A 15,107-nucleotide genomic window follows, 5' to 3' on the forward strand; every position below is an offset into this window, starting at 1 on the left:
GCTTCCAAGCCGTGATTCATAACAACCACAGGGAAAGATCCTTCCTCCCATGGCAAGACAATATACTTCATCTTGCTACATGCTGCAACCAGCCTCTGAAAGTTTTGAGAAATATACTCCCAACGAACATACGGGCCAATTTGGGTCCAAGCAACTTCCAAAGTATATTAGTTTAGGCCTACATTGTCACTCTTCCATTATTTCCTTTCTCCATTTGAATGCAAAACAAAAGGAGTTTTATATTCAAACATTTAGTAATCTCTGAGATTTGCTTTCTATTCCTTTTTTTCCCCTTCCCCTTTACAAAGCAACAAACAGAAACACAAGTGAGAAATTCTAGGGTCATAAGAAACAGTTATGCACACATTATTTAACAATAGATGAAGACACCACTGGTTCCGGTTCAAAAGCCGGGTTCCAAGTCGAGCCCATCAGCACATATGTCAGCTTGCAGAGCTCATGGATGGTTCAAGGCTTTAAGCTTAACACCCTCCCTCGTCCTCACTGAGATCTGAGTTCGATTCTCGCCCTTAATCATTGGTGACATGCTTTATTAGAGTTCTAACTGAACCTGATTCGAGATGTTTACATGCTTGAACAAAGCGTTGAAATTCAAGATAATTCAAGATCTTTGAGTATGGACTTCTCCTAATCAAAACTTCTAATTGATACACATCAACCAGCTGGGTAAATCCTTGCGTTAACGCTAGCCTCCTGCAGATAGCTAAATAACTAAAAACTGTGCAATCAAGAGAGAAACAAAAGCAACGAGAAGCAGAAATAAAGGCAAACGAACCTTAATATATGTGAGGTCGAAGAAGATGAATTCATGGTACAGCTTCCTGGTGCACTGAGCACATGGTTAGTCCCCAAAAAACTACGAACTCAGACCCATATGATAACTGATAAGTACAGTAACCTGGATTATATATACGCACAAGAACATAAGCAGCAGCAAACTAGACGTCTAAATCCAACGGCTTAAAGGCACATCTATCCGGAGAGTCCCGCATGGGGCATGGCACTAGACTGCGACCTTCATTCTCTTTATACACAAACAGCCAGTCTCCGTACCAAGGCACCATGAAACCGAGAAGAAAAACCAAACAAGTATATTATAAATATAAAATGGATTTTGTATGGTTATGAACAGATGGCAGCAGGAGAGATGGATTCTGACAGAACCTGTGATTGATCCTCGATGATCATGGTATAGAATGACAATATCCATTTGATGATTTATTTACAGGCAAGCAGCATCTAATTTGGATTCATCTATGGCTGTCAAGAGGGCGACCAAAGAGCAACACTGATGTGTTAACATGGTGGCTCTCGGGCAAGAGATGCTCTGTCTTTGAAACTGGTTTTGCAGTTCTTTCCTTTTTGGAGAGAGGGGAAGCAAGGGAGAGAGAAAGAGAAGCTGAAAAAACATCGTCTCCATCATCTTTTACTGGGTCCGGAAGCTTGTTTTTGTTGCTTTTGTCATCTATTAACTGAAGAAAAAACGGCAAGTTTCCCCCTTTTGGCGATTTCTTTTTGCCCCCCAATGCAAGTTCGAGGTTTGGGACATCAGACTCGGATTGATCTTCATCATCTGAAGAAATTATTTGCAATGGTATGGAGTCGTTGCCTGCTTTGCAGTCCCTCACAGGATCAGAATCTACTGGAAAGAAGTATCTTTCGAAAGTTCCCGAGTTCTTGGGAAGACCAGAGTCACCATAAACACAATTCGCTTTCTGCTCCTCTCTGACGGGGCTAGCATCCAGGTCAAATATCTTGGGCGAAAATCCATACCCAAAACTCTGTTCCTGAGAACTAGTCCTATCACTTGATTCACTACGACACAACTTCATTTTCTTACATTCTTTCCCACACTCAACTTCCATACGATCCATCTTCTCTTTATACACCATTGTTTGACTTGTCTTCCTCGATGATTCACCAGAAGCTTCTGAGGCCGTCTCTGGAGAATCTGAGTGTGGGCCTTTCCTGCTAGATATCAGCTCCCAGTTGTTTTGTTCTTTCTTTATTAGCCCCTTCCACATGTTCCTGTCTAAAGATTCATTATCCATAAAACTCGTCTTATCCTGGTCCCTTGTTTTCGTTCGATCTCTGCAATACAGAGGACCTGCTTCTTGAACAAGAGAATATGATCTGGCTGGAGGAATATCTGAAGAGTCTTGTCTAACAAGTGAGCTTGAAGTAGAACCTGCTTGTCCATCCAAGTAAATAGGCACTGCTTTACATTCATTAAGATCATTCTGTACAGTAGTTGCTTCATTGCTAGGTAGAACTTCAGAATCCTTCCTGCACTCTAAATCTCTAAAGACTTCTTCCTACAGGCAGAATGGCTACATATTAGTCAAGAGTGGAAATGCTACAAATGAAAGAAAAAAAAAATATTGGCAAGGCATGATAAACTCAAGGTGCATGCATATCAGGTGCACACTGCTAAATCAGCAGTGTACAGAGATAAATGTAGATTGGTGGAAAATAGTTGTGGTTCTTATAATTAAGGATCTAAAAGAGTTGGTTTGCAGGAGTAGTTGCCCCTTTCAATATCACATTACTTAAAACTGAAAAATAATTCCCCAGACATGTAAACAGTGACCAACCTAATCACACTTGCAACTGCTGATTTCCTAAAAATGTTAGTTTAAACTTTAAACCCATGGTACACACAAAGAACACCCCTATGATAATTTTCTCATCTGTCAGGAAGTCGGAAGTCAGAACCAAGGGTTGGATCTTCAGGACATCAAAATCAGAGTCAACCAAGAGCATATAACTGCCTCATAATATTCCACTCTCTGTTTTGATGATCAAATTAGTCGACCAATGAAAGTTTTAGGGTAAAAATGTGAATTCCATCCTCACTGCAGTGCGAAAGCAATAATCTCCTCGCATAGAAGTGGGAATTACAGGCGCAAGAGGGGGAGAAAAGAATTTTGATGAAAGTTTTACCAGAGAGACCAAGCATATCCAATCAACTCCTACTAGACAGCAAGCATAAAAGCTCCAAATGCAGGCTACATGGGGTTTATACTTCCAACCCAACATACACTTTGTGGACATGCTTTAATGTTAGCATCAAAGTACTGAAAGGTTATGATGCAGGATGATCAAAGGAAACACTAATTTGCAGCTCTGATACCAAACTGGATGAGGAAGGATCCATGGAAGGATTATGTCTGCTGATTTTATTTTGAAAGTTGACATATATTCATTGATACCATGAAAGTTACATTAGAGACCAAGAGTCCCAAGTATCATTACATAGCATCAGTTAAGGCAATTCAAGGCATACCCTGAACCACCAAGAGACAGTGATAAAGGTTATTGAATCCTACACATTCGCAGAGCATACCTTACTCTACAGTTTAACCAAGATATATTCTTCCCCAAGAGCACCCATAAATCTATCTAGTACTATTACTATCTCTCCTTATCTCTATCATCGATTCTTCTCAAAACGTCCAACCCCCAAATATGCATATCATCATCTCCTCACTCCTTTAAACATAGGAGAGTTATATGGCCCAGTTGCACCTGCTGTTTCACCCGCATATTTACATTACCATTTTTAAACTATAAACAAACCTAGATTTGTATGTACTATACTTCGACCACCATCCTTATCTTCCCAAAAGTCACATTTTTTCCAAAGAAACCAAAACTAGCATTCCCCAAGAAGTCTCATTCATATATACTATTCCCCAAAAGTCTCATGATGTCTGTTGATTTTAATCACGTATTGAGGAGTTTAGGGCAGGTTCTTGAAGGAATTCGAGTTTCAAAGAAATTTAAAAATCCGGATGATTTAGGAATACGAGGAAATATGTTTGAAAATATGGGTAAAATGAATGGGTGAAAATTAGGGTTCTAAAATATGTGATTGGATTGGAAAAATATTTCTACTAGGCTTAGGGTAGGTTTGGAAGGTTGCAGATGTATGCTGGTAATGTGCAGACGTATGCCGAGAAGATGCAGGCGTATGCCAGAAAGCTGGAGGTGGATGCCTATAAGGTACAAATGTCGGGAAGGTGTAGAAAATAAATGAGATAATGCAAGATAGGTTTTGGGTAAGAGTAATGGCGGTTTGGGATTCCAGGGAAAGCTAGTTTATGGGGAAAACCCAATAAAAAGAAGAACGAATATTATTATAAATAATAAACAACAAGCACTAGGATGTAATCTACTTATCTCAAGGCTTCACACCAAAGAAGAAGATTATGCTAGAATCACACTATCAATTCCGAAGCTTCGCACCATGGGAACCCTAGGCATCACACCAAGGGGATTAAGGCCGCATACCTTGGAAAAGTAAGGCTTCACATCCATGATTTGCAAGAAAGCAAGAAAAAAAACGATTTTCATTCAGTCATCCATAGCATCCACCATCTATTGTCATTATCATTATCATCATTATTATTAAAGAGAAGTGCCTTGAGCCTTACAATATATATGAAGAAGAAGAGAACAAGAAAGTTCTAAAACTATACTTTTAGACTAAAATACCCTCTAATGACTTAAAAATCTCTTTATGCTTAAAATTTTCGTAATACATGTGTAGTAGACTAGTAGGGCCTATTCATAACACCCGTAACTTAAAAAACTAAAATGATTATGATGGGAAAAGACTAAGGTACCCGTACTGTAACTTAAGGGACTTAAACAAAACACCTCAAAATGAAAATTTGTACCTTAAGATCTTCCATGTCATACTCCCCCACTTAAAAGACTTATCCCGTCAAGTATAACAGTCAGGATTAGCACTAGGAGCTTTGTCAAATGTGATCCTCACGCTTGTCACAAATGACTGTCCTTTTCAACAAATTAGGTACTTCCAACGCACAAGTAGTTTTGGGCAATCATTTCGTCAGTCCAAAGTAATGTAATTATAAGGTGCGCCTTCGACATACGCTTTCTACTATGGCCATCGTAGTAGATAAAATGCATGTTTGCCTCTTACAGTAGCTTCCTCTGTCGTAGTCCTAAACTCCTAATACCTTCTGATAAAGGATGAACTTTCCACCAGACTAAATATTTTCACTGTAGTATGTTGTAACAGTTGTATACTCTATTGAGCCCAATCTGAATCACGCATTCATTTTCAATGTAGACTTTCAGTTTTTTGACCATAGGTGAAATAAACAACATCATATCTAGGCCCGCTACATCATCAGCATCCGTTAGTGCTATTTGAAGCTCATATGGAATATTTGCTCAAGGGTATGGTTTTAAAATACCGCTATTCCAAAATATTGAGATAAATCGGAGCATTAAAATATCATAATATATTGCTCGATATCTCACAATATAAAGGTCAATATATATATATATATATATATATATATATATATATATATATATATATATATATATCGGCCGATATTTTCCAATAATAAAACTATGCTCAAAAGAGCAGAGTAATAATAAAAGGAGAAAAACAGAAGGAAAGAAACCAAATCTCAAACATCTTTAATACCACATATGCCTATAACAGGGTACCTAAACTGGTCATACTGGGCACATTCCCTATCTACTCAAGTAAAAGTCAAACTACCAAAGGACAAGAACCAGTTGTGTTGAGTGCATACACAGACATTGTGCCAGACCTCACATCGCAATACATAGAACCATAGGTGCAGTAACTTGTGCAATCAACGTCTGCTCCCCCATTTGAAACAGTTTTCAAGATATTGCATATTTAATAAATATATTTGAAAAAGCAATCAAGAAGCAAGATGAGATGGTTTGTATAGCATTGTACACAGAGAAGAAAGAGTATAAACATTTTACCAGGGTATTGTTGCATTTCACTTCTGAGCACAACTGTGATTCACTTGATGGAATCTTTGACAAAGAACAGTTTTCAAGTACACTAGGCAGATGGCCAACACCAGTTGATGGAGGCATTTCAGGAGATAAACATGAAGTGTGCTTCTTTGATGAAAGTATTTCCTCAACTGCCGACTGATTAAGTTTATGACAACCTATAGAACTCTGATTTAGAGATGATGTTTTCTCATGACAATTCCCATCCATACTCGAGTAAGATGACAAAGACGGAAAATGCACAGAGGCGCTTGACTTGACTGCTTCTGATACTTTGGATGATACGTCACATGTGGACAATTCATTATCCACATGGTCGTGAAAAGTTTTCTGAGGTACAGTACCCTCAGCCATGACAGTAGGCAAATCTTGGACTGAGGACTCAACACCTAAATTGGCCCCACAAAGCTTCTTTTGAGAGCCAGATAATGATTCTGAGCAATTTTCCTTCCTTTCTCTGAAAACAGCCCACAGGAAAAATAATCGGTTCCAACCTGCAAAGAACATTTAACTGAGACAGCTTTTCTCAAATATAATGGAGTACAAAACTAAATTAAAAATGGCAAGGATGTTAATATCTGTTCGTGGAAGCAGACATAATCCATTAATCGAAGCAAGTGAGTTGGGATTGAGCCTCTAGCTCAATTGGTCAAGGCTTTGTCCTTCAACCATGAGAGGTTCAATCCCAGCTTACCTACCTCCCCAAAAAAGTAAGCGAGTTCAACAACATGCCCAGTTAATATAGAAGTTAAACATGTCATTCAATAGTACACATGGATGTTACAATATTATTCTTACGCTGGGATTTCTCAGGTAGCTGGTTTGATGCAAATATTAGAAGTTCAATCCCGTCAATGTTCCCTTTGAGAGCTAAGTCATTCTTAAGTATATTTTCCAACAACTTCTTGTAATTCCTCTCGTAACTGTGCTATGGAAAACAAATACATCAGCATGCAAGACAAGATTTGCCGCTTTGCCGTGAAAAAAGAAGTAAATGTGTGAAAACAAACCTCTGAATATCTTGGGCAAAGAAGTAGAGAGCAATATTATCTTCTGTCACACAGCTTCCCTGAAACTGCAACGGCCATGAGCTCAGTCTAGGAACTTCCTCCAATTGGACTTTGTAAGGAAACTTGTTCACTACTTCACGGACTTTTGATGATGCACAAGTTGACAAGTGTGCTTGAATCCCGTCACAAAGGTCAGGAAGTCTTCCACTTCTCTGTAATTCAAAACTGCCTCTGCAAGTAGTAGTGAAACACATTAGGAATTCCAAAAAGACAAGAAACAGAATATAATGACTAAACCGCTATATCCTTTACCAATAATTCAAAATTTCAAAGGAAAAGGTCCATACTGCCATATGTAATAATGCTCTGGAAAGGCTGAAATTCTTGAAGGAATTGCAAGTAAAGGAGCTAGACCAGGCAGCTTTCTCATGTAAGGCTTCAGATTAGACTCATCTGAAATGGTAGGAATAAAATTCAAGTCTCTTTCTCTGGCAGAACTTATTCTTTCTGTCGGGTGCTTAACATTGATTGTAGGTGCAGCTCTACCAGAATCACTTGTAGAACTTCTCAAAGTCTCTTGCCTGATAATCACCCCATCAAATGAAGGGAAATCCCTCACACAACTGATAGAACTTGACAATTGATCCTTAAAAAGCACTTCAGAGCACAAATCAGTACTTGAATTGGATAACCTATCAGATTGATCGGGAACTCTATCATTCTTATGAACTTTAGTCCGTGCTGTGGCTGCTTTTACAGCATCTTTCCACTTACTACTTTTGTTTGTCATCTCCTGCGAACTTTTTGCCTTAAAAGCAGGAAGGCGGAGACTGCCAACTGTGCAAAATTGTGCAATATGGCCCCTTTCACCACATCTATGGCATTGGATACTTTTACCAACTTGGCACGGTTTTTGTTCCTCCGAATTGCACATGCCATTTGAGGATGGAGATCTAGAACCACTGGATAAAGATGATGACCGGTTCTTGACTTCACCATATCCATCTAAATACCATAACAAAAAAAATTGCTATAGTAGATTAAAACAAAAGGCAAGAGTAAACAGATACGGAAAACATATGAATACCAACAGAACCTAAAATGAGTAAGTAGCTCCCCACCTGAAACAATTGCATTTACAAGTCCTTTATTAGAAACAGCTGGGCTAGATGAAGTTTTTAGTTTCACATCATGTTGCCCGGCCTTTGGATCACGGGACACATTTTTTGGATCAGCCTTCAGAGGAGACATACTGGTAGCAGCCTTTGGCGATGAACTGACCATAGAACGATCTGATTTAAACGAATTCTTCCTTTCTATAAGATTTTGATCTTTTCCTAGCTTCAAGGGTCTTGGATCTTGCGTTTTGCCCTTTGATTCAGTTGCATTTAAGTGACTAGAACTCACATTTTTTAATGAAGCAGATTTGTTGAACATTCGAACTGATCCCTCTTTTCTTGCATCACTGCTAGTAGATTCTGTAGCCAATTTTTGCTTTTCAGATACTTTTGGGACCTGTTTGACTTTATGCATTGTGTTTACGCCGTTGAAAGTAGCTGAACGTGATAATGTACCTGCGAAGGACCACAGATCTAGAGCTTCAGAAATACTTTGGCACAAACAAAAAAACTATAATCCCACAGGTAATGCAATGCTGTTTATGTGAATGCAACGAGCTAGCTAACACCTAAGGTATGTGCACTCACGAAATTTCGGATTTCCCAAATTTCGGCCGAAATTCAAAATTTGGGAAATTAATTTAAGAAATTTCGACAAATTGATTTTTTTTTTTCAAAAAAGTACTATTTTTAAAAAATTTCGGCGGAAATTACAGAAATTTTGGTAATTTCGGTCCAAAATAATAAATTTATACTTTTTACCGGATTTCGGCTGAAATTTCCGAATTTCGACCAAGGCCGAAACCAAAACCGAAATTTAAATCCATGTGTGAACTTACCCAGAGGAGACTGAAGCCGTGCTTGCATCCTTGATGAGTTGGGACTAGAAGTACCAAGAGAGTGGGCAGTTTCTTGAAAATTATTAGCAGAGCGGCTTCCAAATGAAGTTGCGTGATGAGCTGCTGGTTTCACTTTCCCTGAATCCAAGTTCTTGAATGAATTCTCCTTAGAAAATGCACTTTTGCTAGGGATTTGAGCCCCTGGGGATCCAGCAATTTCAATAGCTTGCTTTTTTGATATATGACAAATTTCCAGATTGTCGGCATGTCTCTTAGCAGAGACCTTGGGACTTGGAATAACTTTTCCAGCATGGTTTGCCTCTTCTTCTTCTGCTATGATATCCAACTTAGACAGAACCTTCGGGTTGAAGGTGTCTCCACTATTTTGACTTATTTCATTTAATGATGGTGCTGTTGGAGTTGCTGACATTGTTTCAATTTTATTTGGTTGTTGGTTTTCAGCATCTTCCTCGAGCTTGCAACCTTCACACAGCCACCGGCCTTCTGGAACCTTATCCAGCATTATTCTCATGCAATAACTAATTGACAATAAACAGTGTCAGCATGTTTTCTACAAACAAATAAAATGCGTGCAATTCAATTAGATGATTAAAACAATCATACAACTAAAATTTAAAGAGCATAAAGTAAAAGTGCCACTTACGTGTGTTCCGCACCATCGCTACATCTGCTACAAATAGCAAGCATCTCCTCCTGGCCCGCATCTCCACAGATATCACAGACTTTGACCTATTTCCACAAGTCACAAAAATACTCAACAAATAGCATTGTTAATGTTCCAAAAGGAAACTGCAATTAACATGGAGAATACAGTTTCATGAGGACTCTCTCGGTTGCTGCTTTAATAAATTCAGTTATCTTAAAAAAAAGAGACTTTTCCAAGGACAGCATTAATTGCCTCGGACTATTTCCATGAAGAAGTAATATAAGTAGCGGTTAGAAACTTAGAATAAACAAGATGGATATCTGCATGCAGAACTTCAAATGTCGTTTTATTGCATCCCATGGGTTGGGACAGTATTAGTTACACCAGCCAGTTAAAAAAAGAAGGAAAAACAGATGAAATTCCGCATGTCTGGTGAACCTTCTGCATGCTCATCATGGCACTAACAAAATCCCACAGCTTCAGCTCCTGAAACTCCCTTGCCCGAGAAGGAAATCCATAGCCCTCTGCCAACTAGGTCACATGTCCAGTTGCAGTCACACACTCAGCAACCATCGAAAACACCACCCCAAAGCACTTCTCTTTGGACCCACTGAGAATCCCACGTGACCATAAAACGAGCTGACAGCCTCACCCTCCCTCCTCTCTTAACGAATCTCCGACTCAATCAACCACCCAACCACCTAATACATAGCCCTCCCCATCTTTACGCTCAGCCAACATTTTTCTTACAGACCTATCTTTGACATCCTCTACCAAGTAAACTCAAATGAGTTACTGATCTGATACACTCCTATCCAGCATTCTCAATCCCTCAAAAACATCTTCCCCCATTGAACCACTGAACCTAACCAACCCTTGCCAGAAACCCCTTCCACAAATGAGATCCTGGGATTCGGGGCAGCAACCTTCCTCGCATACAAAAATCCTACTGCTACAGCCCATAGGGTGGCACAACACAATAATTCAGGTCATGAGGTTCTTGATAGTAGCACGTGCATATATCAATCCCCTAAAATAAATTGTGGATGTATGGCAGTCCATTTTGTTTCTAGGTGTTTACAGATAACATGCTACTAGAATGGTCACCTAACTTCTGATGTGTTGAGATCCAAAGTGGCTTCTAATGAAGCTATAGCAGCAACTATTTCAAATTGAAAAACATTCAAGAAATCCTTTTAGCTAGCTGAAGGATGTCAACATTATTATAAATTGAGGAGTTGTACCAGATATAGATTAGTATAAACTGGAATACATAAAATACAAATTAACAATAGGGAAAACATAAGCAAAGGAGGAATTAGTACTCACATCTTGCTCCAAGATATCTGATCCAGACTGTTCACTCTCAGAGATGGGTTGAGATTGCAATGATGATTCCTGGATATCAGATGCTGCAAACAAAGCATTTGGCTTTTCAAATTGATGGTTTATGTCTTTGCAATTCATAGACTTGGACTGCAGGCTCTCACTATTCACATCAATTTCCGTGCCCAAGCACGGATAAACTTTCATTGGAGCCTCAAAGGAATAATTACTTCTCACCCGACCTACTTTGCTATCTTCAGTCCCAAGAAGGATATTAGTAGAGTCAATCACAACAGATTTCAGTTGATCTGCACTTTTGGCTGTCACAGGTCCTGCCAATGAAGAGTCTACCTTCTCCAAAGAGCACTGAGAAGGCTCTCTCCGGAGCTGAGAACTTGAATTTTCTTCCATATCCTTGGAATCTCCAGTATTGTCACTTCGTAACTTTGGTGAAGCATTGCCTACATAGACATCTTTTGAGGAAGGCAACAATGTTGGATCAGGTTTCTGGGGAAGGCCGGCATTATCTGAAGTAATACCAGAACCCTTTTTACAAAAATCATTTTTCATAAAAGTGCTTGACCTCCTAGGGTTATGCCTGCTCTCAACGATTTCACGATGACAATTAGCCACACAATCAGGAGCATTTTGAGGTTGAATTGCCTTTTCAACACCTTCCATAAGAAAACTGTTAGCAGAACTACATGAAACATTCTTCCTATCTAAGTCAACAGTATGATTGTTAATTGATATATTTGCATCTTTAACTCCAGCAACGCACAAAATGTTATCACCATGGCATTCTAATCCTCTTCGCTCCTCATATTGTCTGGATGAGGTTCTTTGAAACAAAGATGGAAAGGGTTTGTGATAGGAAAGGTCATCCTGAGCAGCAACATCCCGTGGTCTGTCAAGAGGCTGAACTTTACCCATTGTTCTAATTGACGATAACTTTGGGAGCATTTCACCATCTTCGGATACATCAGATGTATCAAATGTCCTCATAGTTACTTTACTTTCAGCATTTTCAGAGAATGAATCATGACTTGAACTTGCACTGAGTAAATTATTTGTTTCACTAGCTGTATGCTGCCGGTCATTATAGGAACATTGATTTGTCTCCTTCCCCTTACAGATTTCTTCTGAAAATTCGTCTTCAACTTTTGATTCCATAGCTGATACAGTTCGATTGAAATGCATACACGATGAGCAAGGAGTAGCACATACGTTGCATGCCCCGGACTCTGCTCTCATACGGACATTCTCATGGAGAGAACCCTTAGATTTTTTTCTCTCAGGTGGAGATGCTTCCTATTGAGAAAGAAGTGATGAGGATTTCATCAAGACAAAAAAACCTATAGAAATATCAGTCACAACAGAAACATACAAATCAGAGCTTGAAAATTGCTAATAATAGAACAAGAAAAGGAAAATTCAATTAGTGGACATCGGCATTATATCCCCAATATACTATCAAGATTTATCAGTGGAGAAAATTTAACATTCAAAAGTTAAAACAAACTAAACAAGAGGGGGTGTATGTTCATTTTCCAATGAATACCAAATGACAAATAAAACATATCATTCCATAAATCTACATATCAGAATGACAATAATTTTTCATCAGTCGAAACACGGTAACAACTCAACTCATCTCAACTCAACCAAGCCTTTGTCCCAAACTAGTTGGGGTCGGCTAATGAATCCTTTAGAAAAATTTCATGAAGGAGGTGAAAGAATCTACCAGGCTCAAATTGACTAAGTCTAATCCCGGCACTAGTTGGGTTTGTCCACATGGATCATTTTCACAGCCTGTCCCAAGCCAGTATAAAGGAGGAGGGTTGGCGTCAGGTTGGCAGCCGGCAATAAACTTTGCCACTCTTCTATGAAATGAATCCTATAGAAAAATTTTCGAAACATAGTAACAGCAGAAAAAAGAAAGAAAGGACACCCTAATGGCGTGATGTGACACCGATAAATTTCCATAAGAAATTCCAAGAAAGTGTCATTTAAGAACAATACACCACGCATACATACATATGAATACATCCACGTACATAAGCACAGATGCGTGCTTGTGAACGTGTTTATGTTGAGTGCCAGTTATACATTAAAATGTACATTGCGTTTTCAAACACCCTCAAAATACATAACAGCAGGGTAAGTAGAGCCTTGAGAGGTTGAATAATTTTGACCTATGGCATCACATAAAAAACAGATCCATGCAAATTATGCACTTTTGGATTTCAGAATCAAAAGCATTAATGTGGTTGATAGGCGCTAATCCAAGCTGACTAGGTGTGGTCCCTAGCCTGTTGCAACCAAGCCAGAGAACTTGTCCATTATGCCTTGGTTTACTTGTTGAACTTGATCAAAATCAAGTTAGTTGACCAAGTTAGATCTTTTAAGTCTGAAATTTAGATATGCCAAGAGAATACCAACTAATACCAAGAGGAGGAGGAGAAGGACCTTATGTTCCCCTGTGCATTACTATCACTACTATCCTTATATAGTTTTTATACATCAGGTCAAGGTTATTGTTTCATTAGATAGAGCATTTTTAATTTAATGAGGCAAAAGTCTAGGTTTGTGAAGACCAAACAGGACAGAGTGGTAGAACACGGTAAATGCTCATACAATTTCCAAAGAAGGAAGTAATATCAAAATCTGCTATTAAACAAGGGCAGGCAATACCATTTTGACAAAAAAATGATCAAATGAAAGAAAAGTATCCTGCCCAGTATTATAATTTATTCTTGATATTGGATTGAAGATTACAGTAACAAAAATGTTTTTTGACATGGGATCAAAGATAAAATCAATAGGCATATAGAAAAAACTATATTATCATATCCCGATTTACCCAGTATTGTAATTTATTCTTGATATTGGATTGAAGGTTACAGTTACATAGCTGGTTTTTGACATGGGATCAAAGATAAAATCAATAGGCATGTAGAAGAAACTATATTATCAAATCCTGATTTAGCAATTGACAAATCATTTGTCACTGTAACTAGTCTAAGTGAACTAAAAAGTGGATCAAACTATGATTCCAGTTGCCAAATTTATTGGCGATAAACTGACGCACCACAGTAATGCCTAAGAAACGATCACAATAGTATCCTAACATGTTTAAATTCAGTTTATACAATATGTTAGGCATAGACACATAAGCAAACTATCCAGTTTGTTTCATAGATGATTTACCGTATTGTTTTGAAGATCATGGTCCAACTCATCCACGGGTCCTTGTATCCTGCAACTCCCTTTCAGGACTGGAGTGACCTAAATAGTATATTAAAACCACATAAATTACCCTCTCCAATACAGTAACAGTTTAAAAAAAACTAAATCACAGCAGTCAGAACCAATAAACTTCAGAATATCAATGATCGGAACAGATGATTAACTGATTAAGATAATTTACTGGAGACTGAATTCATATGATTGAGTTAATGCACACATTTTCTGTCAAGGAACATGAAATGAACATTTCATTCAATTAATATAACGATCGATGCCAATCCAAGAAACTATCAAATGATTGTACGAACTGCATCTCACCCCATTATTAAAAAAAATAAGAAAAACTGTAATCCAGTAACAATCACGACAAGAATACTATATAACTCGGAGCAGATAAAAGGGAAAAAACCCTAACTTTCCAAACCAATGCGATCAGAAAGATTAAAAAAAAAACCCTAAAAAAATAATCTTTCGATTAATTTATCAACCAAACAAGAAAATCAAGTACGAAACCAAATCGCAGAACTAAGAACATGATCAAACGCAATCTGATGCAATCGAGAAACCCTAATTCGAGAAAAAAAAAAAGCAAAAATTTTTACATGCCTCCGGTTCCAAAAGCTTGTCAGTGAGATCGTAGAGCTCTTTTAGGGTTCGTTCCTTAAGCTTTCTCGTCATCGATCGGATTATCGTGAAACCATCGGATTAGAAGAGAATTCAGAGCAAAGTTTCATGGAGCCTAGGGTTTGCTACAGTCATATTTCTATAACTTAAGAAGGGAAATTAGGGCAAAATGGGGGGGTGGAATTATAAATTGGTGGGGATAGGGGCTTAAATTAGAGGGTTTGGAGATGAAATGTAGTAGATCTGAGGGGGATTTTGAGGGGCCTAAAAATCCATGGTGGAGAAAAGAAGAGTAAAATCACAAGCGTGTTACTCATGGGAAGACTCTCTCTCTCTCTCTCTAAAAATGAAGAAACGAGATTTTGTTTTCTTCTGTTTTGTTGAATTTTATCGGAAACGCAGATTCAGTGATTTTAGTCTCTCTCTCTCTCTCGCT

The 15,107-nt window shown here is 38.3% G+C and overlaps 1 protein-coding gene across 8 annotated transcripts; it reads right to left on the bottom strand.

Annotated features, from left to right (window-relative positions):
• Positions 1-145: 145 nt before the first annotated feature.
• On the bottom strand, positions 146-15,107 carry LOC143878543 (protein PARALOG OF AIPP2-like). 8 transcript variants are annotated; one of them, XM_077380829.1, is made up of 13 exons: positions 14,654-15,107; positions 14,009-14,086; positions 10,802-12,109; positions 9,470-9,555; positions 8,806-9,344; positions 7,970-8,422; positions 7,196-7,853; positions 6,849-7,079; positions 6,637-6,761; positions 5,803-6,332; positions 939-2,336; positions 797-842; positions 146-714 (listed from the first exon to the last, which is right to left on the bottom strand). In XM_077380829.1, exons 1-11 carry the CDS (start codon positions 14,723-14,725, stop codon positions 1,272-1,274), a joined length of 5,145 nt encoding a protein of 1,714 aa, XP_077236944.1. In that variant the 5' UTR covers positions 14,726-15,107; the 3' UTR covers positions 146-714; positions 797-842; positions 939-1,271. The 8 variants fall into 8 exon arrangements, with proteins under 8 accessions (XP_077236944.1, XP_077236941.1, XP_077236934.1 ...); XM_077380826.1 differs by having other exon boundaries at positions 797-850; XM_077380819.1 differs by having other exon boundaries at positions 797-2,336.

The sequence above is a fragment of the Tasmannia lanceolata genome, unplaced genomic scaffold (genome assembly GCF_043159265.1).
Source record: "Tasmannia lanceolata isolate RefF3 unplaced genomic scaffold, GAP_Taslan_0.1 ptg000002l, whole genome shotgun sequence".
NCBI classification, from domain to species: Eukaryota; Viridiplantae; Streptophyta; class Magnoliopsida; order Canellales; family Winteraceae; genus Tasmannia; species Tasmannia lanceolata.